The sequence below is a fragment of the Crocodylus siamensis genome, chromosome 6 (assembly GCF_052110815.1).
Source record: "Crocodylus siamensis isolate JL-2025a chromosome 6, ASM5211081v1, whole genome shotgun sequence".
Classification (NCBI taxonomy): domain Eukaryota; kingdom Metazoa; phylum Chordata; order Crocodylia; family Crocodylidae; genus Crocodylus; species Crocodylus siamensis.
Genome location: NC_143400.1, coordinates 849,873 through 875,855, shown reverse-complemented (window position 1 = coordinate 875,855; position 25,983 = coordinate 849,873). Strand labels below are relative to the sequence as shown.

Below are 25,983 nucleotides of genomic sequence, written 5' to 3'. Positions count from 1 at the left end.
GTGCCCCCGGCAACCTGGCAGTGGGGTGGCAACCAGATACAAGATGCCAACAGTGCCCCCCAGCACCGGGATGGAGCTCGGGCCCCATGCAGCAGCTGCGAACAAACCCAGGCAGCCGCCTGGAAGAACTGGGCCGTGAACTGGGAAGGCCTGGAGCCCACTGAACCTCGGGGGGGTCCGTGCCCCTGCGTCCCCACAGCACCCAGAAGAGCCCCCCCACCCCTCTAACACCAGCGGTGAAAGGGTTAACAGCTGCTTGGCTGCAAAGAAGGGGAAACTGAGGCACAGGCGCTTGAGGTCAGCCCCCAGCGCAGATCGGGGACCCTGTTGTGCACACACCTGCCCCGGCTGGGGGCGGGGGCACCGGGCCCTGCAGAGACCCCGACCTGAGATCGAGGGAGGAGTGCCAGGCGCTGTGCAGACCCCTCCCCGACCAGGACCAGGGGGCGCAAGCGCTGTTCAGACCCCACCCCCAGGCAGGCTGGGGGGTCTCCACCCCGGAGCCAGCCCCAGCGACGTGGGCAGCAGAGGCACGGAGGCGGACGTGTTATCGGAGACCTTTATTATCCTTCCTACGGAGCAATACAAAACATAGCCGGGGGGGGCAACTGGCACATGGCCCCCCAGCCCCCTCTCTGCCACCGGCCCACACGCCCTGACAGTGAGCCTATGGGTGGGGGGGGCGCAAGATCCGTGGGAGAAAACCCCATGCCTGGCAGAGAAAAGAACCACACGTACAGCGCCCGGCACGGGGGCTGGCGGCTGGGACCCACGGGGCAACCCGGGTCCGGGGGGAGGCAGCAGGACAGGGCAGCGCGGGGGGCACAGCGGGGTCTGTCAGCGCTTAGGAGTACATGGTGAGCTGCAGCCACTGTGGGGGAGAGAGAGAGGGTTAGAGAGGGAGCAGGATCCGGCCCCTGCACGGGACCCAGGAGTCCAGGGGGCTGGCTAAGCTGGCATCAGGTGGGGGAGGGACTGGGTGGTGTGGAGACCCCCCCAGCCAAAACCGGGTGCTGTACAGACCCCCGCGGCTGAGACAGAGAAGCAGATGATGGATGTGGTGGATGGGGAAACTGAGGCAGGAGCCCACGGCACCCTGGAGAGCAGCCCCGGCCTCTAGCTCTACCCCCGCCCCTTCTCAACCCCACACCCCAGCACCCGGGCGGGGGGCGCCATGCAGACAGCGACCGCGCGCTCCGCCCCAGAAGCAGACACCACTCACCTCCTGCAGGGTCACGCGGATTTGCCCGTTGCCGTCCTTGTCCAGCGACTTGAAGGCACCTGGAGCGGGGGGAGGAAGGGGCTGGGATGGGGGGGCAGAGGGGCAGAGACCCCCCCCACCGAGCCCCGACCCCAACAGAGGCTGCTGGCTCCTCTGGGAGAACCAGGGAAGGGGGCGACAGGGGATGGGGGGCAGAACCCAGGCCCCTAGGCTGCCCTACTACAGCCCCCCCGCCCTGTTTGCTGGTGGGCTTGTATTAACCCCTTACTGGCTGGGGGGGCTGTCGGAACTCCTCATTGGCTTGGAGGGCTTATATTAACCCCTCATGGGTGGGGAGCGGGATGCCTGCATTAAGCCTTCACCGACGCCCGGGCTCGCAAGTGGGAGAAGTACGCCCCGCCGGCCGACACCCCGGGGGCCGCGGCTACGACGCGACGGTGGACGCGCTCACCGCGGGGACGCTCGGAGCCTGGGCCCCAGCAACGAGAGCGTCCCGCGCGCCTGCCGCGCCTCCTGCCGCTGCGCCAAGCCGACCATCCGCTGGTCCCGCGACACCAACGTGGAGCGCATCACGGGCCACCGCCGGCACGCCGACCCCTCCAGGCCGGCCGCCACTGAACCGCCCCCCCGGCCTCGCTTCGCAAGGATTTTGCCGCCACGGACGACCCCGCCCCACCCGAAGAGGACCCCCGCGGTCAGACTTTATGGACTGAGACGCTTTCTCCGAGCCACTTCCTCCAACAGTGCGGACCGCTGTAACGGGTTTCATAGTTTCTAGGGTCGGAAGGGCCCCGAGCAGATCAGAGTCCGACCCCCGCCGTGGCAGGAAAGAGTACTGGGGGTCAGATGACCCCAGCAAGGTGTACATCTAGCCTCCTCTTGAACACCCCCAGGGCAGGAGCCAGCACCACTTCTCTTGGAAGCTGGTTCCAGACCCTAGCCGCCCTGACCGTGAAGTCGCGCCTCCTGATGTCTAGCCTAAACCTGCCCTCTGCCAGCTTGTGAACGTTATTCCTGGTGCTTTTTACCCCCTCGTCCAAATCGCTGATGCAGATGTTGAACAGTGCGGGCCCGAAGACCGAGCCCTGGGGGACCCCACTGCCCACGTCCCTCCAGGTTGAGAAGGACCCATCCACCACCACCCTCTGGGTGCGGCCCTCTGGCCAGTTGGTGACCCATTTGACTGCGTGGGTGTTGACACCACAGCCCCCAGTTTCTTAATGAGAACGGGGTGAGAGACAGTGCCGAATGCCTTCCGGAAGCCCAGGAAGACGATGTCCGCTGCTCCCCCTGCGTCTAATGATCTGACCGTAGAAGGCCGCCAGGTTGGTCTGACAGGACCTGCCCCGATGAACCCGTGCTGGTTGCCCCTAAGCATGCAGTCCCCCGCTGGCCCCTCCTCGATGTGTGCCAGCATAATTTTATTGCACAGCTTGCCTACGATCGAGGTAAGACTAACTGCCCTATAGTTCCCGGGTCCTCCTTCCTGCCTTTTTTGAAGATGGGGACCACGCTGGCCCTCTTCCAGTCCTCCGGTACCTCACCAGAGCACCACGAGTGCTCGTAAAGCCGTGCCGGGGGACTTGCAATGACCTCGGCCAGTTCCTTTAGGACTCTAGGGTGGAGATCGTCCGGGCCGGCTGACTTGAACATGTCCAGTCCCTCCAGAAGCTCCCTAACTAAATCCTTGCTAACCCGTGGCCCAGGGGTGCCTCCCCCGGGGCCCGAGGGGGGCCCAGCAGGGAGGGGGCTGTCCCGGTCCCTACTTAGGAAGCGTGTGCATCTATCTCCTTTCTCTCTCAGCGTCGCGACCCCCCCTTCCCCCTTCCCACATCCCCCCAACCCCGGGCTTAGCTGGCTGACACTGTACTGCCTGTAACCTAGTCGCCTTCCCCTCCCCCCCCCGCTTGTTAGTCCCTCACTCGGGGCTTTGTATTTCCCTCTCAGCTTTGTCATCTTTCTTCTGGATTCCCCATCCAAAACATCTACTAATAAAAGTCAATCTTTTATTGGCTGGGGGGTGTACTACCTCTTTACTGACCCCTTATTGGCTGGGGGTGGGGCTTGTATTAACCCTTTATTAGCTGGAACCTGTATGAGTTAACCCATAAGCTTCTGCAGTTCCACCCCAGAAGCAGCCGCATCCCAGTTGAGGGAGGGGAAGCCTTTTTGCAAAGAACTGTGGGATGGGTTAACTCTTTGCTGGCCAGGGCGCTGGCAGGTTAACCCCTCATAAGCTGGGAGAGAACGCTCTGGTTACACCCCCCGGATGCCAAGGGACCCTTTAGCCCTGGGGGGGGCGGGGGCCACTCACGGAACATGGCGTCCAGGCGCACGAGGCAGCTGATGAAGTTGTCGAAGTCCATGTTGCCGTTCTCGTCCGAGTAGCGGCGCACGATCATCTGGTAGAGCTGCTCATTCAGACGGAAGCCTGGGGGGGGGGGACAGTCAGTGCGGAGAAGCCCCCACCCCATCCCTGGCCCCCCCGCCCCAGCCCCCCATGTCCTTACCGGCCGCCTCGAAGGCTCTGGGCAGCTCGTGGCTCCCGATGGTGCCGGACCGGTCAGTGTCGTACTGCTTGTAGATGCACTGGGGGGCGGGGGGAGGGACCCCCATCCCAGTCACTCTTGGCAGTGGCATGGGGGAAGGGGCAACCCCTCCCCCACCCTGAAATGCCCCCCTCCACCTGTGTGTGCGTGCGTGTGTGTCCCCAGCACCGGGAGGGGTGCATGCATGCAAGTGTGCAAGACAATCACATGGCCACCCCCAGTTACATGCACCTGACACACTGGTGAGATGCACACCTCGCCTACACGCACCTGGCATGGTTACACACCCTCGTTTACATGCCTCTGACACCGTTACACGCACACCCCAGTTACATGCACCTGGCACACTGGTTGCACACCCACCCGACACATCAGTTACAATCCCACTCCAGTTACACATCAGCTCCACACCCACCCATTGTACACACCCAACACATCGGTCACTCGCACCCCCCAGTTACATGCTCCTGACACACCGGTGACACACGAGTTGCTGATACATAACTACCACACATAGTACATGCGCGTGCAATGGGGGCGTGCACACGAAGCTGCGCCGCAGGGACGCGTTGCCAGCTCCTGACCCATCACCAAGGGAAACTAAGGCACATCAACGACCGCTGAGGAAGCCCTGGGGTGGGTGTGGGGGGTCATGGGGGCTCCCCCCCGGGCCGGCCATCATGGCCCCCCCTCACCTGCCACTTCTTGGTGTTGTTCCAGAGGTACTTGAACTCCTCGAAGCCGAGCTTCCCCGTCGTGTCGCTCTGCGCCCGCGTCAAGGGCCAGCTCTTGGGAGAAATTTTGGCCCCGTGGGAGTCGCGAGGCGAGGATGAGACCCCAGGGCCAGGGGGACCCTCCACCCATGGGGGGGCAAGGAGAGGCTGGACAAAGGGGGCTGGAGGGGGGGGATGTCATGCCCGTGCTCTGCTATGGGGGTGTCTCAGCTCCCCCCGGGGTGGGGGGAGAGACCTGGGGGCACCGGCTGGGGCTTTATCAACCACCAGGAAGGGTGTGGGGCACGGAGGGGGGTGGGTCGCCCCCGGTTGGGGGGCACGGGGATATCGCAGGAAGGAAGAGGATACGTCCATGACGGCCACCATGCTGCGGCAGGTGTCGATGCCGAAGCCGTCCGTCTTCAGGTCGGGGTCTGGAGGGGAGGAGAAGTGGGGTCGGGGGTTGACGGAGACCCCCAGGATCAGTCCCGGGGGCGGGGGGAGACGCCTGGGGCAGGGCAGATCCTAGGGTGAAGGGGGGGTACATCCCAAGGAGAGATGAACCCCGGGCAGGGAGGAGGGGGACATCCAGGGGAAGCAAGGGGCAGATCCCAGAGACCGACCTCAGGGGCAGGGAGTGGATCCCGGGGGCAGGGGGAGGCAGATCCACTCCAGCTCAGAGCAACCCCCAGCCCCTTCCCCCAGGTCCCCGGACCCCGCAGACCCCTGGGCTGGAGGGGAACCCGGGCGTCCGGCTGCCCCGCGGTCACTCACGTCGCGTCACCACCTTGTTGAGGATGTTCATCAGCTCTGAGGCGCTCACCTCCATGTCCTGCCGGGGGGGCAGAAGGGGGTCACCCCGTGCCCCAGGCCCCCCCCGGCTGTGCTCAGCTGCCCAGTGTAACCCAGGGCCCGGCTCCACCCCAGCAGGGTGCAGAAGGGGAAGCCTTTTGCAAAGGATTGTGGGATGGTTTGGGTCCATCTGGGCCCCATGGCCGGGGGGGCGGTATAGCCCAGCTCATATCCCCGGGGGCCTGGGGGGCACTCACATCTCCGGCCAGCTGGGTGAAAAGCCTCCGAAACTGCCGCACTTCCTCGCTCTCATTGGCTTCGATGTTGGAGAAGTGGCTGCGGGGGGGCTGCGGGGCAACGGGGGGGGGGGTCAGGACATCTCTCCCCCAGCCTGGGGGGTCCATGAAACCCAGGGGGGGCTAACTCCCACCCCACCAAAGGGTCGCAGATGCTCCCCCAATCCCTTCAGGAGCTGATGTTGGGGTCTTTGTGGGGGGGGCCTGGATAGGTGGGGGCACCATAGGACAACACCCCCGCAGAGGGTTATAGGGGCCGTGCACTGGATCAGAGTCCCCTTTAACTTGCCCCAGTCTTTACTGTAATTATCTGCCTACCATGCACGCCCCCCCCCCATTAAAAGTTATGCTTCTAAAGCTGGGGCAGGGGCTGGCTGCCCCTAGTTTCTCTGCTCCCATTTCACAGGATCCTGCCGTACCTCCTCGCATACAACACGCCACATTGCAGCCTGGCTGAGGGCACGGGCGGGGGGAGGGAGGATGCCTGGGGTCTCAGGGGAGCAGGTTTACCCCCCCCCATCAGCCAAGACATGCCAGGACCCTGGTGGACCCCCCCCCCCCCATCTCTCACATGTGCACAGCGGGTCACTGGGTCTTACCGGGGGCTCCGGGTTATACTGGGCAGCAGCTTCACTGTGGGGGGGGGAGAGGGAGGGAGGGAGAGAGTGAGACCAGGCCTGTGCCTCAGTTTCCCCAGGGCTACAACAAGCATCGGGCCCCCTCCCACCGCACTCCTGCAAGCACAGCAGGAGAGAGGCTGTGCCTGGCTCTGGGGGGCCCCAGCTCCCCCACCCTCCCCCAAAGGATGAAAAATACACGGGCGGAGGAAGACATGAACCCCACGACCAGCCCCCAGCCTCAGGCACAGGGCAGGGCAGGCTCAGAGGGGGAGACAGGAGGAACCTGAGGCATGACAAACCCAGTCTGGGGGTGGGGGGCAATTGGGTCCTGGTGCTGGGGGCAGAAAGGCCGAGTCTCCCCCCAGAAGTGGGTGCATTCCAGAGCCAAGCTGGGGAGGGGGGGGCCTGTGTAACCAGCCACAAGGGCCCACCCCAGAGGCGGGCGCATTCTGCTGAACCGGTCCGAGACAAAGGGGGGTGGGGCTGCTCAGCCAACCGAAGCCCCCGCCCCCCCATGCCGAAACCAACCCAGCCCCACCCCAAGACCTGGGGGGTAGCCAGCGGGACTGCTGGGAACAGTCCTAGCCCCGGGCCAGGCCACACCCCAGAAATGGGTGTGTTTCACTGCCAGCAGGGAAGGAAATCCCTCCTTAAACAGCTGCCAGGCTCCAGCCAGGCTGCCATGAGCTTGCCAGGTCTCAGCCCCACCGCTGCATTGAACGGGGGTCCGCAGCCTGGCCTCCCCTCTCGCTCCTGGGTGGAGGGGGTGTTGGGCTAAGCGCTCTCCCGTCCCGTGCCTCAGTCCCCCACCCCCCCACCGGAAAAACAGGAGGGGTATTGCCAGGCCTCCTGCATCAGTTTTCCCACCTGGAAAATGGGTGCGCATTACCTGGCTCTCCCCCTCTAGCACTCACCTGATGGCACTGATGACTCCCCCCAGGAAGTTCATGGCTCCTCCACCGCCGCCGCCGCCCCGGCCCCCACCCCCACCCCCCCCGCCGCTCAGCAGCCCCCCGATGACGTTGCCAATGTTGCCCCCCATGCCGCCGCCGCCTCCGCCGCCACCGCCGCCGAGGAAGTTCTTGACCAGGAACATGGTGCTGGGCTCGGCTGGGCACCGGCTGCAAGGCAAAGGCTCGGGTCAGCTCCGCCGCCCGGGCCGGGGGGGGGGCACCTGGGCCGTGCCCCCTGCAGGAGGGGGGTGGAGAGGAGCGGTTAGAGCCGAGCTCTGAGCGGGAAGGGCGGGAAATAAAACGCTGTTGGGGGGGCTGGCGCGGGGCTGGGGGCTCCGGGCTCCCCTCGGCCCCCCCCCCCGGGGCAGAGCCCGGGCGTGCCGCCAGCGCCTCCCCGGCCGCAGGCGCAGCCGCAGCCGCAGGCGCAGGGCCGGGAGGACCCGGGGCGGCGGCTGGGGGGGGGGGGTCACGAGATCCCCGCCACGGGGCCGGGGCAGGAGACCCCCGCCACCCCGCTGGAGAAAGGAAGCGGATCCCCCGATCTACCCCCCCCCCCGCGGGGCGGCTCTGGCGCGGGAAACGGCGGGTCCCTTGGCGGGGGCCCCCGGGAGCCGGGGGGAGGCCGCCGGGGAGCGGGCCCCGTGGGGGCAGGGATCCCGCGGATCGCGTACCTGCGGGGCCGAGGCTGCGGGATCGCGGCGCGACGCGGGCCCTGCGGGAGGAGGATGCGCCACGCCCGAGCCAGTCACGGCGCCGCCGGGTCCTAGCGCTCGCCGGCCCGCCCCGGATCCTGCGCCCCGCCCCCGGGGACCCGGCGTCCTGCCCCCCGCCCCGCCGCGGCCCGGGCTCTCCCCAGCTCGGGGGCCGGGGGCGTGCCCAGTGCGTAGACCAGACCCGGGAGAACGCCGGATCGGGCCCCGCCAGGGGGGCGGCTCTGACTCAGCCGCTTGGCATGGGGGGTGGGGCTGTGCGTCATCGCGCACGTGGCCGCTTCCCGCGCCGGGGCCCCCCAGCTTTAGTCCCGGCACGCGGGGAAACTGAGGCACGGCGGGGGTGGAGGACCCAGGAGCATCAGGGCGCAGGGACGGGCTGTGGGGGGGGTCTTTCCCCCGGTCCCTAAAGGGGGCGCGAATTCGCCCTTCTGCCAGGTTGGCACTTTGCCGCGGTCCCTGGAGGCCAACTGGAGGGGGTGGGGATGGGAAGCTCTTCGCTCCATGTTGCCCCGGGGCTGCGGCCCTTCTTCGCTGTTCGGCGCGGTCTGCACTTGGCGCCGATCCCTGGAGGGGAGGCTGTGGGCGGGGGCTGGAGCCGCTGGTCGCCGGAAGCGGGGGGCGGGGTTTTCCCGGCGGAAGCAGGGGGTGTGGCCCGCGCTGGCCCCGCCTCGTCGGTGACGCGCCCGGAAGAGGATGGCGGCGGCGGGGCCGTGCCGGGCGCTGCGGGTCGTGGCGCTGCTGCTGCCGCTGGCGCTGCCCGGGCCGGGGCGCGGGGCCGGGGCCGAGCCGGGCCGCTGGGACCTCGGCGCCGCCCTCGTGAGTCACTGGGGGGCAGGGCCTGGCGCGATGGGGCGGGGCCTGGCGGGACATGGCCCCGCCCACAGGCGCGCACGTGGGCGTGGGGCCTGGCGGCGCGGGGGGGCCGAGCCCGGGGAGACCCCCCGTCGGCCCCTGGAGACGAGGGTGTTCCCCTCTAGACACCCCCTAGCCCCTATAGACCTGGACCCCCCCTAGACACCCCCTCGCTTATAGACCTGGACCCCCCCCCCAAACACCCCCTCCCCTATAGACAGGGGATAGTCCGCTATAGATCAGGATCTCCCCATACGGAGTTTCCTATAGATACCCAGTCCCCTATAGACTGGGACCTCCCACTTGGTCCCCTGTAGGTATGGACTCCCCTGCTCAGTTCCTTATGGAGAAGGTTCCTCCTGGCCCCCTATAGGCAGGGAATCCCCCCACCCAATCCTCTATAGGCAAGGACCCCCCCCATGGTCCCTAATGGATATGTCCCCTCCTTTTGGTGCCTTATTGATATAGGTCCCCTTTTGCTCCCCTATAGACATGTCTCCCTAGATCCTGCTGTAGATAAGGACCTACCTTGTGCATGGTGCCATATAGACACCATCCAGTCCCCTATAGATATGGACCCCCCAGTCCCTTATAGGCAAAGATGGCTTCCATTTCCATCCCCTATAGACAAGGACTATCCTTTTGTCCTATGTCTATAGACATAGACACCCCCCAGGTTCCCTATACACAAGGAGCTGCCCCCCCCATCCCCTGTAGGTAAGTCTCATAGTTAGTTTCATAGTCGGTCGGGTTGGAAGGGCCCTGAGCAGGTCATCGAGTCCGACCCCCGCCATGGCAGGAAAGAGCACTGGGGTCAGACGACCCCGGCAAGGTGTTCATCTAACCTCCTCTTCAAGCCCCCCAGGGCAGGAGCCTGCACCGCTTCTCTTGGAAGTCGGTCCCAGACCCTAGCCGCCCTGACCGGGAAGTCGCGCCTCCTGATATCTAACCTAAACCTGCCCTCTGCCAGCTCGTGACCGTTATTCCTGGTCACTCCTGGCGGTGCTTGGGGGAACAGGGACTCCCCCAGTGCCTGCTGGTCCCCCCTGACTAGTTTATAACAGGCCACAAGATCCCCCCTCAGCCTTCTCTTGTGGAGGCCGAACAGGCTCAGGTCCTGTCGCCTCTCCCCGTAGGGCCTGCCCTGCTGCCCCCGACCATGCGAGTGGCCTCCTCTGGACCCCCTCCATGTTGTCCACATCCCTCCTGCTGTGCGGTGCCCAGAGCTGGACGCAGTGCTCCGGCTGTGGCCTCATCAGTGCTGCACAGAGGGGGAGGATCGCCTCCCTGGCCCTGCTCGAGATGCATCTGTGGATGCAGGACAAGGTGCGGTCGGCCTTCCTGACCGCATCCCCACACTGCCGGCCCATGTTCATCTTGGAGTCAATGATGACCCCAAGATCCTTTTCCACCTCCGTGCTGACAAGAGGGGAGTTCCCCAGCCTGTAGGTATGGTGCCGGTTGTTCCTCCCCAGGTGCATCACTTTGCACTTGTCTGTGTTGAATCCCATCCTGTTCTCGTCCGCCCACCCCTGTAACCTGTCTACGTCTGATTGTAGCCTGATGCTTCCTTCCAGTGTGCCCACGTCCCCCCACATCTTAGTGTCATCAGCAGATTTGAACAGGTGCTTGTTACCCCCTTGTCCAAATCACTGATGAAGATGTTGAACAGTGCGGGCCCGAGGACCGAGCCCTGGGGGACCCACTGCCCACGTCCCTCCAGGATGAGAAGGACCCGTCCACCACCGCTCTCTGGGTGCGGCCCTCTGGCCAGTTGGCAACCCAATTGACTGTGTGGGTGTCAACACCACAGCCCCCAGTTTCTTAATGAGAATGGGGTGAGAGACAGTGTCGAAGGCCTCCCGGAAGTGCAGGAAGACGATGTCCACTGCTCCCCCTGCGTCTAATGATCTGGTCGTAGAAGGTCACCAGGTTGGTCTGACAGGACCTGCCACTGATGAACCCGTGTCGGTTGCCCGTAAGCACGATCTCCCCCCCCCAGTCCCTCGTGGACATGTGCCAGGATAACTCTCTCAAACAGCTTGCCCAGGACCGAGGTAAGACTAACTGGCCTATGGTTCCCGGGTCCTCCTTCCTCCCCTTTTTGAAGATGGGAACCACGTTGGCCGCTTCCGGTCCTCTGGCCCCACCCCAGAGCCCCACGAGTGCTCGTACAGCCGTGCCAGAGGCCCTACACTGACCACAGCCAATTCCTTTAGTACTTGGGGGTGGAGATCATCGGGACTGGATGATCTGAACAGGTCCAGACACTCCCTGACTAGATCCTCCCTGACCCTTGGCCTGGCTGCACCTTCCCTGGGAGGCGGGCGTGGCTGTTCCCATCCCTGCTCAGGAAAATGGAGGCAAAGAAGTCGTTAAATATGTTGGCTTTGTCATCTGGTGCAACGACCAAATTCCCTAGCGTGTCGTGCAGGGCCCCACGTTACCCGGGACCTTCTTTTTGCCCCCTGTGCATTTAAAAAAGGACTTTTTGTTGTCCTGGATCTGGGAAGCTCATCCCAGTCCCATCTCCGCCTTGGCCTTCCTGACCCCCCCTGCAGCCCCGAGCAACGGCAGTGTAGTCCTCCCTGGGGATGTCCCCTCCTTTCCGTCGGGTGTGCGCCTCCCTTTTAGCTAGGAGACGTTCCCAGATGCTTTTGCTGAGCCGTGGGGGCTTGTGTGCCCTCCTGCCCCCTTTGATCCGCGTTGGGATTACCTCCCTTTAGGCCTGGAGGATCATCTCCTTAAGGGGTGACCACTCTCCTTGGACACCCGGCTCTCCTCCCTCCGGGACCCCAGCGCATCCCCGACTATTCCCCTCAGCTCGTTGAAGTCGCCCTCCTGAAGTCCAGGGCCGCTGCCTTGCTGCAGGCCTTTGCCACCTTGCGCTGGACGGTGAATCCCAGCAGGCGACGATCGCTGTCGCCCAGGGGGTCGAGCCCCCGCAGCCCCCGCACCAGGTCGTCCCGTGGCCAGCACCAGGTCCAACAAGGCGTCTCCCCGGCGGGGCTGTGCCCCTCCTGGGTTCGATGGAGGTCCTGCATTCGGGCTAGGGACCTACGTGAGCGGTCAGACCTGGCTGACTGTTCTTCCCAGCAGCTGTCTAGAAACTTCAGGTCCCCCATGACGACCACGTCCTTGGACCTAACGACCTCCGTGAGCTGACGTGAGAACTCCTGGTCGAGCTCTTCCCCATGGTTGGGGGGTTGTAGTAGACCCCCACCATTAAGTCTCTTTCCCCTCAACTGCCTTGTACTCTAACCCAAGCACTTCAGAGTGCCCCTCCTCTGATTCTTTGTTAATTGACGAGGATGGGTATTCCTCCTTAATATAGAGCGCCACGCCCCACCTTTCCTCCCCGTCCTGTCCCTCCTGTACGGCCCGTAGCCCTTGATACTTGCCGCCCAGCCGTGCGTTGGGTCCCACCACGTCTCAGTCAGCCCCACTGTGTCCAGGCTGGGGTCAGCCGGCAGGAGGGTGAGTTCCTCCTGCTCGTTCCCCATACTACGAGCGTTTGTGCAGAGGCACTTGAGGCCTCCTGTGGATGTGTGCGCTGGCCCCCTAATCACAGCATTGCCCTGGCCCCTGTCGCTTACCTGGGCATGCCTTTCTCTCGTCGGTCTAGGCTGGGCTGTACTGGTGGGCATTGCTTGGTCTGGCAGTCCGATGTTTCCTCCACCCTCGTCTTCCCCTTCCCCCAGTGAGCCTAGTTTAAAGCCCCCTCTGCCAGTCTCCTATAGACACAGACTCCCCCAGTCTGCCTAAGGAGTGGACCCCCCTAGTCACCTATAGACAAGGACCCCTCACTTCAATCACTGATGGACGTGGCCCCATATAGGCGCTCTCCATACCTTATAGAGGGGGTCCCCTTTGCATTGCAAGGGAGGGGCTCTATAGGAGGAGAGCTCTCCCAGGCCCCTACAGATGTGGGAATGGTGGGGGCGCTGGGGTTTCCCCTCCCTGGCTTCACCCCGGGGCATTGTGGGAAGTCAGGAATTTCCTTGCTGTATCTTTGGGGGGGAAATCACTGCTTGTTTAACATGCAAATGTATTGTTGGCTCATTTGCATACATGGGTGGGAGCCTCCTGTTGCCAGGTGATACGCCCCCAAGCCAGGCGTCCTGCTGGGGAGGGGGTTGGGGGGTTTGTTGGCAGGGCCAGATCCTGGCGGGGGAAACTGAGGCACACGGCAGGGTGGAGCAGAGCTGGGAATGGGACCCAGGAGTCGTCGCCACCCCCCACCCCCCATCAAGAGGCCTGATCCTGCCCACCTCTGCCCCCAGAACCTCACCGAGCGGCTGTTTGTCTTCCCCAAGACCATGTTCAACGGGTCCATCATCAAGGGTGAGTGCTGCAGCCGGCGCCTCGAGGGGTAGGGAGCAGAAAGCAGAGCAGGGGATCAGGCAGGGGGGAAAAAGCAGCATGGGATGGGGGAAAAAGCAGTGCAGGGGATCAGGTCAGGGGCGGGGCTGGGAGGACCTGGCTGGGGTCAGAGGTGCGGACACCTGGGTTCGTCCCCATTGGGGGGGGTACCTGCAGTGGGGGGTCACTAACGGGCTCCTCGTTAGCAGTGGTGCTGTCCTGCCCCCACGGCCTCAGCCTGAACGTCACCTGGTACCTGCGCAGCTCCCGCTGTCACGACGAGGTCGCCCTCAATGTGAGCCCCCCCGGCTGGGGTCCAGGACTCCTGGGGTCTGGGGGGTGGGGGTGGTGAGCGGCGAGTTGGGAAGACTCCTGGGCTCTCTCCCAATCGCAGAGGGAGATGGGGCTTGCGGGGGGTCGATCTCTGCGCCCCCATCTCGCACCCTTCCCCCCTTTCCCCCAGGAGAAAAAAGCAGGCTTCTACCTGGCCAACCCCGACCATGAGCTGGTGCCAGGGGGGGCCGGGCAGTACGTGCTCCATCACTTCCCCCTCCTCAACTGCAGCCACATGTCCAGCCACGAGGTGAGAGGCGGGGGGCCCTGGCCATGGGGGAGGCGGGGGGATGACACTGCCCCCCGGCACCTGCTGCTCTCACCGAGCCCCTGTGCCCTTCCCCCAGCTGAGCACAGAGCGACTCGCCCCCCCCACGCGGCTGAAGCCCTACAGCGACCCCAAGGTAGGGGAACTCGGGTGTCCGAGTCGTACCCGCGTCCCCTCTCCAGCCTCGTTCCCTGCCGCCCCCCCCAGGGTCTGTCCCTGCTGCCTCTGGCCCTTGGGGTGGGAGTGGTGCTGTCCTGGGTGTTAACGAGCCAGCTGTAATTAGCTTCCTAGCCTGTCCAGCTTCCCAAGCTAAGCAGGGTCAGGCTTGTTCAGAGCTTGAAGGGGAGCCCAGTGGATTGCCTCGGGGGGGCAATGCGGGTGATACATTTGGGGGCTCCTCCAGGCTGCTGCTTTCACCTCAACCAGCTCCATCTTAAACCAGTTGGGCTCTGGCCCCCACTGGAAGCAGCCTCAGCTCCTCCCTGCCTTGCCTCAGTTTCCCCCTCCTAGGCCAGTGCACCCCCGACTCCCCTCCTAGCCCTGCAGCCTTGATGTATGTGGTGGAAGTGGTGGGATCCCTGCTCTGGGGCCTCTCTCACACCCGTGTTTGCTTTGCATGCCCAGGGGGCCGGGCTGAAGGAAAGCACCAGCAGCGGCAAGAAGGTGGGTCTTGGTTTTACCCCCTCGATAACGACTCTCCCCCTTAGGGAGTCCCGGGGGCAGGATCTTCCCACGTTGCCTCCCCACCTTTTGCCTGTCTCCGTGGCAGACCAGGGGCCTCGCTGGGGTGGGGGGTAGTGCAGAAGTCGCTTCTCTGGGCAGCCAGGGGCTGAGCAGAAGGAGCGTGTTACTGTAATTCTTCATGTACAACTCACCTGTCTTGTGTGAGCACCTCATTAATCCCTAGGGGGGTAAAAGGATTAGTAGGAATCAGGATTATGAGCCACTGCCTGGATACAAATGCCACTGCCTCTGCCAACCAGCTGCTCTTCAAGCGTGGGTGGGGCAGGAATCAGAGCGGGGTACAGCTGCACCGCTGCCCTCCCCTGCAGCTCCCACTTGTCCAGGAAGTTTCTATTGCCGGTCTTGTGGGAAGCCACACACTTCCTGGACGCTCTGCTTTCCAGGAGGGCTTCCTCTGTGGCACCCGGCTGTGCCTCCGGAAACATCTCATTTCCCTCTGTGCTGCTTTCCAGAAATAAGGGGTGGGGCTTTTGGGGGGCACGCGGTACATGGGGAAATATGGTAATGAGGCAGCTTGAATACAAGCTGTTTTCATGCATGGATGTTGTTATAAACATCCAGTGAATGGGTGAGGCGAAGCTTGGATTCCAGGTGGGGTAAACTGAGGCACAGGATACCTCTCTCTCTCTCTCTCTCTCTAGCAGGCCGTGGGCATCCAGCGGAGAGAAGCCCAGGCCCCCCAGGGCAAGAAGGCCCCCAAGGACAAGGTCAGAGGGCAGAAGCTGGTGCCCCCTCAAGCAGCTGAGACCCCTGCCATGACAGGGAAGCAAAACCAGAGCCATGGGGAGGCCAAGGTGGCGCTGTCTGGAGCCCAGGAGAAATCCAAGGTTGGGGGCTGGGGTGCTGAGCTTCTGGGGAGGGGTGGGAGGGGGGCTGTATTCCCCCCTGACCCCACCCCAGAGGGTAACTGGGGCTTCTGCATTTCCCCCCCAGGTGGACACCGGGGCAAGGACGTGGGATGATGGGCCCTACATGCTGATCCTGAGACTGAAGGGGAAGAGCGAGGAGCCGCCTCCCCCCGCCGGCTGGGAGATCTCCAGTAAGTGCTGGGAGGGGGCGTGAGCCTGCTGTGCTGTGGAAGCTGGTGGGGGGGCAGACTTTGGGAGGGCTGGACCCCTGGCGGAAACCTGGGGGCTGGGGTCTTTGCCCCGCCACTAATAACCACCCCGTCCTTCCCCAGTCCAAGTCCAGATGAAGCATCCCGTGTACCAGTACATCTCTGCCTCCGAGTGGCCCCTCATGGTGGTGAGCTGGAGTCAAGGGGGTGTGCCGTGGACCCTGGTGCCCCCCCCCCCCAATGCAGCGTGGTTGGGGGGCTGCTGCAAGCTCCAGCACGGGGGCTGTCTGCAGGCCTGGCCGGCTTGGCTGGGACCGAACCCGGGGCAGCAGGGGGCACTTTGCTGGGGGGGCTGTGCTGGGTAGGAGCCTGGGGGAGCACTGTGCTCATGGGGTAGGTTGCAGGGCAGTAGGTGGGGAAGGGCAGGGACTGCTGTGCTGGGGGGACAAGCTGGGGTGCTTCCCTGGGGGCAGGGCAGGGGGCAACGGGGCACTGTGCTGGGGGTATGGTGGGGGTGCTATGCTGGTAGGGGACAAGTCAGGGTGTGCTATGCTGGGAGCAGTGCAGGGGGGCAATGGGGTGCTGTGCTGGGGTGGGAAATGCAGGGGTGCTGCAGAGGGTGCTCCCCCCCTCAGGGCAGCTCTAGGGGCCACCGCAGGCCCTGACCCCCCCACTTCCTGCCGCACCCCCAGTTCTACATGGTGATGTGCATCGTGTACGTGTTCTACGGGCTGCTCTGGCTGCTGCTCCTGGCCTGCTACTGGCGCGACATCCTGCGCATCCAGTTCTGGATCGGCGGCGTGGTGCTGCTGGGCATGCTGGAGAAGGCCGTCTTCTACGCCGAGTTCCAGAGCCTGCAGAGCCAGGGCGTCTCCGGTGAGGCCCGCCGGGGGGAGGGGGCAGAAGAGACGTGGGGGCCTGGCCCCCATCCTATACGGACTGCCGGACGGTCCCCTGCACCAAGGAGCTCATGCTATGGTGATGGGGAGCGGCGTCTGCCCCAGCCCCACCCCCAGTCCATACTGATGCCCGCTCTGCTCCCCCCAATCCATATCGATGTCCCCCCCCACCAGTGCAAGGGGCCGTGATCTTCGCGGAGGTGCTGTGCGCTGTGAAGCGCATGCTGGCCCGGGTGCTCGTCATCATCGCCAGCCTGGGCTACGGCATCGTCAAGTGAGTATGGGGGGTGGAACTGGCCAATGGGAATCTCCTCCCCCCATTTCGAAATCCTCTTGACGGGGGCTGTTGCCCACAGGCCGCGGCTGGGCGCCCTGCTGAACCGCGTGGTGGGTGTGGGGCTCACCTACCTGCTCTTCTCCATCATCGAGGGGGTCCTGAGGGTCAAGTCGGTAAGTTTGGGGGGGACGCCTACTTCTGCAGGGGGTGTATTGGGAGGGGCAGTACGTGGGTGCGGCAGAGGCTAGTGGAGTTGCCTCTTGGGTGGGGGGCTGCTCTTTGGGGTGGGGCCAAGGTCTTAGCGCCCCCCGCCCCCCAACCAGGAGCAGAGCAGCATGGCCGTCCTGGCCTGTGCCCTCGTCCTGGCCTTTGTGGACTCCTGCATCGTCTGGTGGATATCCTTTACCCAGAATCCCCTGGGGCAAAGGGGGGGGACCCTGGGGGGGTCCCAGCAGGGAAGATTTGACCCTGGAGGAAGTCCCCCCCAGCTGGGGGCACTTCCTGCCCCTTCCCCTTCCGCCTCCCTGCTTTGCTCTGACCCCCCTTTCTGCCCCCCTAACCCCCCCCTTTTTTGCTCCCCCCATCTCACCCCTCTCTGCTTGTCTCTGCCCCGCTCCAGGCGCGCGAGGACCTGGTGCTGCTGGCCGCCATCCCCCTGGCTATGCTTGACTCCGCCCTGTGCTGGTGGATATCCTGGCGTCCGTCCGTCTATCCGTGCAGCTCTCCCCCCTTCCTCTCTGCCCCCCATGCTCTGGTGGCTGCCCCCCAGCACTGCCCGGTGGAACCGGGCCCCTGGGTGCTCCCCCCGGTCGCGGTGAGGGGGGTGGGGGTTCTTTGCCCCCCCGGCCCCGTCTCCCCAGCTCTGGGAGGGTGGAGCCCAGCCCCCTGGGTCCCCCCCATGCCCCACTCTGGGCGGATTTATGTAGGGAAGCTGGGGGCTCGTCCCTGGGGGGGGGGCCTGGGGTCTGGGTCCCTTTCCTGGGGGGGCTCTGGGCACTTCTCCCCCTTTCACGGAGGCTCTTAACCCTTTGCTGGCCCCAGGGGCTGCTTGCTCGAGCCTGGGGCTTCCCTGAATCCTTTGCAGCACGCGGGTCTGGGGTGGGGGCGGTTAGTCCTGGGGGGCTGTTCCCTCCCCTCGATTTCCCCCTTGTTTGCCTTAACGGGGCCACGTGCTGCTGAGCCTGGTGAAGACCATGAAGCTGCTGAAGCTGCGGCGCAACGTGGTGAAGCTCTCGCTCTACCGGCACTTCACCAACACCCTCGTCTTCGCCGTGCTCGGTGAGCTGGGGGGCACGGGGGCAGGAAGCCGTGGGGGTCTGGGGGCAGGGGGGCACTGGAGGAGGGGTGCCACTGGGGGTCCAAGTGGGTGCAGGGAGGCCATGGAGAGGTCTCAACAGGGGGGTCCCAGGCGCGGCTTCCGGTTGGGGGGGGAGTGGGAGAGGGAGTCCATGGGGGGGTCCTGGTTGTGGGGCACTGGGAAAGGAGACCATGGGGGGGTGGGGCAGAGGGTCATGCTTCCCCATTGAATGAGGGCACTGGGACAAGGGGGCAGCTAGAGGGGCAGTGGGGGATGCTGTGGGAAGGGGGGGTCCTGGAGGGAGGAGGGGGACTGTGGGGGAGCACTGAGGGCGATCATGGGGGGGTCCAAGAGGGGGGAGGGCCCAGGGGGCCATGCCAAGGTCTCATGCCAGCCCATGGGGGGGCACATGACCCTAGCACCCCCCCAGTGACAGGGGAGAGGGGGGTCCCCAGGGCAACAAGTGCCACTTCCCTGTGGCTCCCTCCCCCCCAAAAGAGCTCTGAGTGCCCCCCCGCTCACGGCCTGGCTTCCTCCCCAGCCTCCGTCGTCTTCATCATCTGGACGACCAAGACCTTCCGGCTTGCCAAGTGCCAGTCGGTGAGGCCTGGCGGGGCGGTGGGCATCCGCACTGCAACCCCTGGGGCTCGACCGGGAGGGGGTCCTCTGTGCCCCCCACCCCCAACGATGCCCCCCCACCCGTCATCGCCCCTAGGACTGGCGGGAGCTGTGGATCGACGACGCTTTCTGGCGTTTCCTCTTCTCCACCATCCTGCTCGTGATCATGTTCCTCTGGCGGCCCTCGGCCAACAACCAAAGGTGGGGATGGGGGGTGCAGCCCTGGGGCGGGGGCTGTCTACACTAGGACCCGCCCAGGTGGGGCTTGAGGCTCCCCCCGCTCCGGGGGGGGGATCGACTGAACAAGCCGTGCGCAGCACCCCCTGTATCCCATAACACCCTCTGCCCCGCCCCCCCAGATACGCCTTCGTGCCGCTGGTGGACGAGGGCAGCGAGGAAGAGGAGGAGGAAGAGGAGCACATGGTGAACGAGGCCTTCGGTGAGTGGGGGGGAGGGGGCCAGGGAAGCTGGGGCGAGGAGACGGGGATCCAGGGCGCCTGGGTTCTCCCCCCACTTCTGGTGGGCTCGTTCCTTCCCCGTGCCTCAGTTTCCCCAGCTCCTTGGGTACTGGAGTACAGGGGGCCCGGCAGAAAGATGCACCCCCCCCCCTTGCCTGTAGAGGGCTCAATGCAGCCCCTCGGTGTGGGGAGAGGGGGCCGAGCCCCCGTCCTCTCCCCGACGTGCCTGGCCCCCGCTGTGTTGCAGAAGGCATGAAGATGCGGGGAGCAAAAAACGAAGCCAACGGAAACCTCAAAGGCAGCAGAGTGGTGAGTGGCCGGGGGGGGGGGGGGGGGCAAGCCTGGTTCTTCCCTGGATGGGAGACTTGCAGCGGGGGGAGCCAACACCCCCATGTTGGGGGCTGCGATGCTGCCGGGCAGGGTGGAGAATGCTCTTCACTTCCTGTCCCAAAGCATTTAACCCTTGCTTGGGCTTGGACTCGCTTGTGGGCAGTGTGCCCAGCCCGGGGGGCGTACCCGTGCCCACGCTGATCCCCTGCGCTCCCTTCCAGGACGAAGACCTGAAGTGGGTGGAGGAGAACATCCCGTCCTCCATGGCCGACGTGTGGGTGTTCTGCGCCCCTGCCCGCGCGCAGCTCCGAGCGCCGTGCGGGTCTGAGGGGGGTGGGTGGGCACAGCCCTCCGCTCTGTTAACCCTTTGTCTTCCCTCCTCCCCACAGTGTCCTACCCCCGTTGTTGGACTCAGACGAGGTAAGCCCGGTTTTATTCCCGTCTCCCAGCCCGGGTCGGGATGCTGGGATCGGTGTCGCCGGGCCTCTGAGGGATCCCCCGATCCCTGACGGAGCTAGGCCCGCGGAGCGAACTGGACCCCCGCGGGCAGGACGGGGTTAATGTCAGCCCTGGGGCTGGGCTCCCATCTGCTTTCTGAAGCTAAGCAGGGGCAGGCCTGGCTTATACCTGGATGGGAGGCCAAGGTGGTTAGGGGGCACCCTGCCACCCCTTCGCCTCCAGACGCTTCTTCCCTTCTCAGGAAATCGTGACCACAAAATTCGAGATGTCCAAGATGGAGTGAAGTGGGGCAGGGCCCCGGCTCTGGCAGGAAGCTTGACGGATGGATGTGTTTCGGGGGGGGTTTTTGTTTTGTTTTGTTTTTTTTAATATATATATTTGTATACGGGTCTCACAGATCCTGTCCTTCCTTCCAAGCGTCTGACGGGCCCGGGCTCGGGCGAGCAGCAGGCGGGGGGCTAGGTGGGGGGCGGCCCGTTGATGTACTGGAGCGTGAGGGGGAAGGTGGAGGCCGGGGGGCACAGGAGGGAGGTGCCGGCCAGCACCAGCAGCGCCAGCCCCAGCGCCGCCAGCAGCAGAGGCTTCACCCGGGCGCGCGGCCCCGGGCACTCGCGGGCATCCTCAGGCCTGCGGGGGGGAGAGTGGGGGCTGCCGTAAGTGCTGCCCCCACATACCTCCCCCCCCCAAGGCATTGTGGGTCTGGCCTCCATGCCTAGTGGGCAGAGCACGGCAGGGGGGGCAGCCTTACCCTGGCGCTGTGGCGACCTCCGCTTCATCCAGGCGGGAGCCAGCCTCGGGGGGCTGCGGAGGAGGGAAGGGAGTGGCGTGGCCGTGGGGGCTGTGGGACCCCCGGGGTCTTGCCCCGTCTTCCCTGCAACCACTGACCTGCTTGGGGCTGGGGGCCGGGCTTTCCAGGGCGGGCGCCTTCTGTCTCCTGGGCAGGAGCCGGCGCCGAGCCCTGGGGCAGGGGCTGCCCTGCTGGCCCAGCCAGCTCTCGACACGGCGGTGGTTGAAGCCCCCCTCGTCCCCCTGGCACCCGGTCCCGGCCCCCCGAGCTGGCCCCCGGGGCCGCCAGCCTGGTCCTAAAGAGAGAGGGCAGCAGTCTTACCGGGAGACCCTGCCTGAAGGGGCGTGGGGGGCAGGAAGGTTAGAGCACAGGGTTAGGGAGGGGGAGACGCAGGTCGGGGGGGGGCCTGGGTTTAGTTCCCTGCTCTGCCACTGACTGTGGCCTTGGTCGCATCACTTAAACCAGGGGCTGCCTCAGTTTCCCCACCCAGGGTGGGGGCCTTGCACTCACCAGAGCTGTCCCCAGCGGCATCTGCGGCCCTCGGGACTCCTACAGGAACTTGCGCCCTGGCCCTGGCTGGGGGGGGAGCCCGGCTGGAAAGGTCAAGGGCGGCGTTAATAGCTGAAGGCAGCCCCTGTGCCTCAGTCTCCCCAAAAAGACGTCCCTCCCACCCCCAGTCCAGTTGGGGATCGCAGCTGGCACAGGACCAGGACGCCGGGCACCGCCGCTGTCCGCGGGAGGCCCCCCCTTGCTGTAGCCTCCCCGGCCCCCACTGCTCTCCCAGGCAGCCGGGCTCGCAGCCCCCCGCCTACCTGGGCATCCTCTGGGCCGCGGGGGGAGCTGCACAGCTGGCAGGAGGGGCCCCACCTGCACTCTTCCCAGGAGCCTGGAGAGGGAGCAGATATTCTGGGTGTATCTGCCCCTCCTCCCCCAGCAGACATCCCACCCCGAGGGTGCTGGGACGCAGGATCCCGGGTTCAAGCTCTGCTTCGGAAGGGGCGCAGGGGCCGAGGGGGGAGCAGCCAGGATGCCTGGGGCCTCTCCCCGCCCGCTCCAGGGGCAGGAGTGCAGGCTAGTGCCTGGAGCCGGGGGGGCTGGAAGGAGCCCCCTCCCCATACCAGTGATAGTGCTGTAATAGGATGAGTCCTCGTCATCGTGGGAGGTCGACCCCCCAACGTCCACCGAGGGGTCCCACTCCAGGTCCTCGCTGCCCCTGCCCAGGGGCAGCTCCAGCACCCGGCGGGGGGTGGGCTGGGACACAGAAGCGAGGGGCCCCGGTTCCCCCTCGGCCTCCGGGTCCTGGGAGGAGCAGTCGGATGCTGAATCCGTCTCCGGGTCCAAGAGCTGCCCGTCCTCGAAGACCTGATGGGGGCGAGAGGAGAGAATGGAGAGGGGAATCCCCATTCCTTGCTGACCGTATAGGGGCCATGACACACCCTGGTTGAGTGCCTCCGGCAGAGGGCAGTGAAACACCCTGCAGGCATCAACTTCCATTGCCTCAATTCCCCATAGTGGGAAGCCATGTCTGTGGGGGCAGGGCTAGGGTGCCGACGCTTCTGGGGAGGGGAGGGACAGATCACCCAGGGCGCACCCCCCCATGCAGGGAGACACCAGGGGTGATGCGGCTGTGTCTGGGGTGTGGCATCTGCATTGTGCAGAATTAGGCTAGCAGCCACAGCTGGGGGGGGGCGCACTGCCAACACGGACCAGCCTCGTGCTGATGAGCCGCCGGAGGAGGCCGAAGCCGCGCCGGAAAACGCCCTGGCAGTAGCAGCCCAGGTCCCGCAGCTCCGCGTCCAGCAGCTCGGCATCGTGGGGCGCGCTGTGCCGCATCAGCCGCTCCCCGGCCGCCAGCAGCCAGTCCACCCGCGCCGCGCTGGACACCACGGCCTCCCAGATGGCCTGGCCGGGGCAAGGGTTGGGGCGGGAGAGAAAAGGGGCTTTAGGGAGGCCGGGGGGTGCTGGGTGTTGAGACGCAAGGGCCCCTTCCCACACCCGCCCCGGCCTCACCTGGGGCATCCCCAGGGTGGGCGCAAGGCGGAGCACCCCCTTCTCCCAGCCCTGCCCTGCCCCGGTGCCGTGGGTTCCCCGAGCACCCACTCCCCCGGCGTGGAGCAGTGTCGGCCTGCTCCAACCAGCTCAAAAGCGGGACCCCCAACCCAACGTGCCGCGGCGGGGTGTCACGTGCGGCCCCCGCCCCGCTACCTGCAGCTGCATCATCTTGTCCAGCGAGGAGCCGGCGGAGAAGTGCTCCACGTCCGTGAGCTGCAGGTCCAGCTCCAGCAGCCACACCTGGATGGTGTCCCGCTCCCACTCGAACCGCTCCTGCTGGCTCACGAAATACTGCGGGGCGGGGTGGGGCGGGGCGGGAGGTTTTGGGGGCACAAACAGCAGGGGGGACCCCATTGGGTGCACTGGAAATTGGGCCCGGTACCACAGCCCTGCTGCAGGCATCCGTGTCTCAGCGCACCCCCCGGCCGTGGACATGACGGGGGAGGTTGGGTTTTTCTCATCGTTTGCTGTAACGGGGACAAATCCTTCGTGACGGGGAAAACCGGGGCCACGCCATCGGCATCGGGGCTCTGTCATCTGCCGGGGGGGTCTGGTTTCTGTCGCTCGGCCCCCCTCCCGGGACAGAGCCCCGAGCCCCCCGCCCGGCGGGGCCCTACCTCCAGCCTCCTGCGGCCAGCCGCGGCCCGCGCCTGCAGGTCGTCCCAGCGCTGGCCGCTGTCCCGGAGGGCGGCTCGGAGCCGGCCGTCGGCCTGCCCCAGCCGGCGGTACAGCCGCTCCAGCGACTCCAGGTCCGGCAGCTTGTCCTGGATCTGCCGCTGCAGCACCTGGTGGGGGGCAGAAGGCGAAGAGGAGACTCACGGAGGCGGATGCAGGGGGTCCGAGTGGGTCCACGGCCGCCTGCCTCAGTCTCCCCGTCTGCGGCCCTGGGGGGAGTCCCCCCGAGGGCTGGGGCGCACACGGGGATGCGTGCAGGAAGCGTGTTTCGCCTGGCTCGTTTCAGGCCGCGAGCAGAGCGGGGCACGGACCGTGCGCGGGTGGGTGGGGGCAGCTCCTTGGGGCCCGGGGTGCCCCCCAAGCGGCAGTGCCCTCCGTCCCTCCCCCCCCCGGTAGTACTCAATGGGGATAGCAGCAGGGTCGGGTCCGGCTGCGGGGGTCTTCGAGCAGTGCCCCCCCCCCCGCCAAACTGCCCGTGCGCTGTGCCAGTGGGCAGGGGCTGCTTGCACTTTGTTACAGGTAATGCGGTAGCACTCGGGCTCTGCACCCCGGCAGCCAGGATCGGGCCCGTTGTCCGGGGGGGCCCCCACATCCCCGCCCGGGTCTCACCTCGACCTTGCTCAGCTCAGCCTGGGCCACCGCGCCGGGCACCGGGGCCGAGGCCGCGCGCTCGGCCGCCTGCAGCCAGTCCTGGAAGCGGGACAGGGAGGCCAGGAAGGCCTCGCGGCGCCGCCGGTCCTGCTCCGCGATGCAGGCGCGGGCCAGGGGGGGAGCGCGGCTTTTGTGAGGGAGAAAGGGGATTTTGAGGCTCATTTTTCCATTCATGAGGGGATTTTTACCCCCCCCCCCCATATGCTGCTATATAATTTGCCTTCTACCAGCCCTCGGCTTGCCCCGGGGCTTTGTGTTCGCCGGGGGATGGCAGACACGGAGCGGGCTGGCGCAGGGAGGCCCCCCACGCCCAGTTCCCCCAGCAGGGCCAGCGCGGAGACCCCACTGGTCTGGGATCCTTGACCCGGCGGGGCCACGGCCCTCGCGCTGCCCTGTCTGGGAAGGCTCGGGGCCAAGTCCGCCCCGCCTGGAGATAACCCAGGCCTCGTATCTGCCCGCTGCCAGGATCAAACACAACCCATGCCCCCGGAGCCGCTTCCGCGTCCGGCACAGGGCAGGCAGCTGTAACGGCTCCAGGGTAAACAGGGTTTACGAGCTGGGAAGGGCTCGGGCTGCGGGTTTCCGGGAGGTTAAGGGACAGGCCCAAGGGCGCAAGGCAGTGGCAGAGGCTGCCTGAGTCTCAGAAATAGGGCCCCGGAGTCCCGAGTCACAGCCCCACCTCCCCACCACCCCGTGCCCCTCTCTCTCCTCAAGGAGACAACCCAGGAGTCCTGGCCCCCCCAGCGGCCTCCGGTCCTGAGCAAACAGAGCAGAAAGGGGCAAGGGCGAGGGAAGAGGGCAGGGAGGGGGCGGGGCTGGGACTGCCCCCTCCCCGGCCGAGGGTGCTCCCACAGACCCGGCTGGCAGGAGGACAGCCCGTGCAGCCCCTGCCTCCGCGAAGACCCGATACAGGGGCCCATTGCCCAGGACTGGGAGCAGAGTAGACCAGGCAGCCCAGCTCCCCTCCTGTGCCTCAGTTTCCCCACCTGCAAAATAGGGCTAATGACTCGCACCCTCTTTTGAACCAAGCCCTCCAGGGCGCAGAGCCCGGGGGAAACGCAGCCAGACCGCAGCCTCCCTGGGCGGGCTGCACAGGGGAGGGGGGGTGCTGAAAGGATCGAGAAGCAGGGGGTCCGGCCCCGATCCTGCACCGCGGCTGGGGCGAGGCGCGTCCCTTTACGACCGGTCTCCAAACAACAGCCCAGCCCACGAGTACTTTGCTACTGCCGGGCCACGTCTGCAGCCCCAGCGCCCGGGGCAGCAACAGGATCAAAACTGACCTTGTTTCCCCGCTTGGAAGCTGCCCATGTCCCAGATTCGCCATGCGCCGCGCTCAATAGCCCCGTTGTCGCCTGCGCCGGTCCTTGGGGACAGCAGTGAGAGGCCCCATTGTTTGTGCAGCACCGCCCAGGCCCCCCGAGCTGAGGTCTGGGGTCCCATCGTGCCCGGGACCCCCCAGCTGAGATCAGAGCCCCATCGCCCCAGGTGCCGCACAGACCTGGGACTCAGCCCCTTGGCATCTCCAGTGCCATCGTTACCTCCTGCCCGGCTCCCCCCGCCCGCCGCACCGGGACCCCCCAGCTCCCCCACCTGTGCACGGCAGCAAGGGGCCGGCCTGCAGCTCTCCTGTCCGCCAGCCCGCCCCTCGCCCGGCTGCAAGCCGGTCGGGGTGGGGGAGGCACAAAGGCATGGGCAGGTGCCAGGTGCCTGCAGGTAGCGGAAGTCCTGCCTCGCTGCCGGGCTCGCTGCAAATCAGGGGCCAAGGCCTGCAGCTGCTTTGCATGGGGTGAGGCCTGGGGAAGGGCAGGGGGATGGAGCCGTGCGGGGAGAAGGAGCTGGGGGGGCGCGTGCGAGGGGCTGGTTGAGCTCAGGGGATCTGGGCCATCACGGTTGTGTGTGAACCCTGGATCTCAGGGGATCGAGATCTCCGCGTGAAAAGCGGAGTCTGGGCAGGGCCAAGCACAGAGCCCGGATGTGGGGGGGCAAGGGGGACAGCACCCAGGGTC

At 65.9% G+C, this 25,983-nt stretch overlaps 3 protein-coding genes across 8 annotated transcripts; 1 reads left to right on the top strand and 2 right to left on the bottom strand.

Annotated features, from left to right (window-relative positions):
• Nucleotides 1–545: 545 nt before the first annotated feature.
• On the bottom strand, nt 546–7,953 carry CAPNS1 (calpain small subunit 1). The gene is made up of 11 exons (XM_090056223.1): nt 7,817–7,953; nt 7,107–7,313; nt 6,172–6,205; nt 5,534–5,623; nt 5,259–5,316; nt 4,854–4,918; nt 4,467–4,535; nt 3,733–3,811; nt 3,537–3,653; nt 1,223–1,281; nt 546–871 (listed from the first exon to the last, which is right to left on the bottom strand). The coding sequence occupies exons 2-11, from the start codon at nt 7,286–7,288 to the stop codon at nt 845–847; spliced, it is 780 nt and encodes a 259-aa protein (XP_089912349.1). The 5' UTR covers nt 7,289–7,313; nt 7,817–7,953; the 3' UTR covers nt 546–844.
• Nucleotides 7,954–8,199: 246 nt separating this feature from the next.
• On the top strand, nt 8,200–20,202 carry LOC149860313 (Golgi-pH regulating cation channel-like). Of its 4 annotated transcripts, none has more exons than XM_090056130.1 (21): nt 8,200–8,674; nt 12,994–13,054; nt 13,282–13,367; nt 13,536–13,655; nt 13,753–13,809; nt 14,298–14,336; nt 15,059–15,244; nt 15,351–15,456; nt 15,598–15,662; nt 16,167–16,350; nt 16,548–16,647; nt 16,730–16,823; nt 16,974–17,045; nt 17,820–17,928; nt 18,489–18,547; nt 18,663–18,766; nt 18,925–19,004; nt 19,271–19,332; nt 19,575–19,627; nt 19,743–19,773; nt 20,054–20,202. In XM_090056130.1, exons 1-21 carry the CDS (start codon nt 8,552–8,554, stop codon nt 20,093–20,095), a joined length of 1,833 nt encoding a protein of 610 aa, XP_089912256.1. In that variant the 5' UTR covers nt 8,200–8,551; the 3' UTR covers nt 20,096–20,202. The 4 variants fall into 4 exon arrangements, with proteins under 4 accessions (XP_089912256.1, XP_089912257.1, XP_089912255.1 ...); XM_090056131.1 differs by having other exon boundaries at nt 13,279–13,367; nt 15,062–15,244; XM_090056129.1 differs by lacking the exon at nt 16,974–17,045 and adding an exon at nt 17,270–17,338 and having other exon boundaries at nt 13,279–13,367.
• SYNE4 (spectrin repeat containing nuclear envelope family member 4) lies at nt 20,163–25,860 on the bottom strand. Of its 3 annotated transcripts, none has more exons than XM_090056185.1 (11): nt 25,258–25,536; nt 23,936–24,104; nt 23,269–23,436; nt 22,805–22,942; nt 22,307–22,501; nt 21,718–21,961; nt 21,398–21,485; nt 21,110–21,171; nt 20,698–20,894; nt 20,561–20,613; nt 20,163–20,439 (listed from the first exon to the last, which is right to left on the bottom strand). In XM_090056185.1, the coding sequence occupies exons 1-11, from the start codon at nt 25,299–25,301 to the stop codon at nt 20,271–20,273; spliced, it is 1,527 nt and encodes a 508-aa protein (XP_089912311.1). In that variant the 5' UTR covers nt 25,302–25,536; the 3' UTR covers nt 20,163–20,270. The 3 variants fall into 3 exon arrangements, with proteins under 3 accessions (XP_089912311.1, XP_089912309.1, XP_089912310.1); XM_090056183.1 differs by adding an exon at nt 25,568–25,860 and having other exon boundaries at nt 20,302–20,439; nt 20,561–20,894; nt 21,110–21,192; nt 21,412–21,485; nt 25,258–25,340; XM_090056184.1 differs by having other exon boundaries at nt 20,302–20,439; nt 21,110–21,192; nt 21,412–21,485.
• Nucleotides 25,861–25,983: the final 123 nt, after the last annotated feature.

Coding starts and splice junctions, on each gene's coding strand:
- CAPNS1 (XM_090056223.1), bottom strand. CDS start 7,288: ATGTTCCTGGTCAAGAACTTCCTCGGCGGCGGTGGCGGCGGAGGCGGC. Junction 5,317..5,533: donor TCACCCAGCTGGCCGGAGAT/GTGAGTGCCCCC, acceptor CCCCCCCGGCAG/GACATGGAGGTGAGCGCCTC. Junction 872..1,222: donor TCCGCGTGACCCTGCAGGAG/GTGAGTGGTGTC, acceptor TCTCCCCCACAG/TGGCTGCAGCTCACCATGTA.
- LOC149860313 (XM_090056128.1), top strand. CDS start 8,552: ATGGCGGCGGCGGGGCCGTGCCGGGCGCTGCGGGTCGTGGCGCTGCTG. Junction 16,648..16,729: donor CTGGGCTACGGCATCGTCAA/GTGAGTATGGGG, acceptor TGTTGCCCACAG/GCCGCGGCTGGGCGCCCTGC. Junction 17,046..17,819: donor ACTCCTGCATCGTCTGGTGG/ATATCCTTTACC, acceptor TAACGGGGCCAC/GTGCTGCTGAGCCTGGTGAA.
- SYNE4 (XM_090056185.1), bottom strand. CDS start 25,301: ATGGCGAATCTGGGACATGGGCAGCTTCCAAGCGGGGAAACAAG. Junction 20,895..21,109: donor TGCCGCTGGGGACAGCTCTG/GTGAGTGCAAGG, acceptor CTCTCTCTTTAG/GACCAGGCTGGCGGCCCCGG. Junction 20,440..20,560: donor GAGGTCGCCACAGCGCCAGG/GTAAGGCTGCCC, acceptor TCCCCCCCGCAG/GCCTGAGGATGCCCGCGAGT.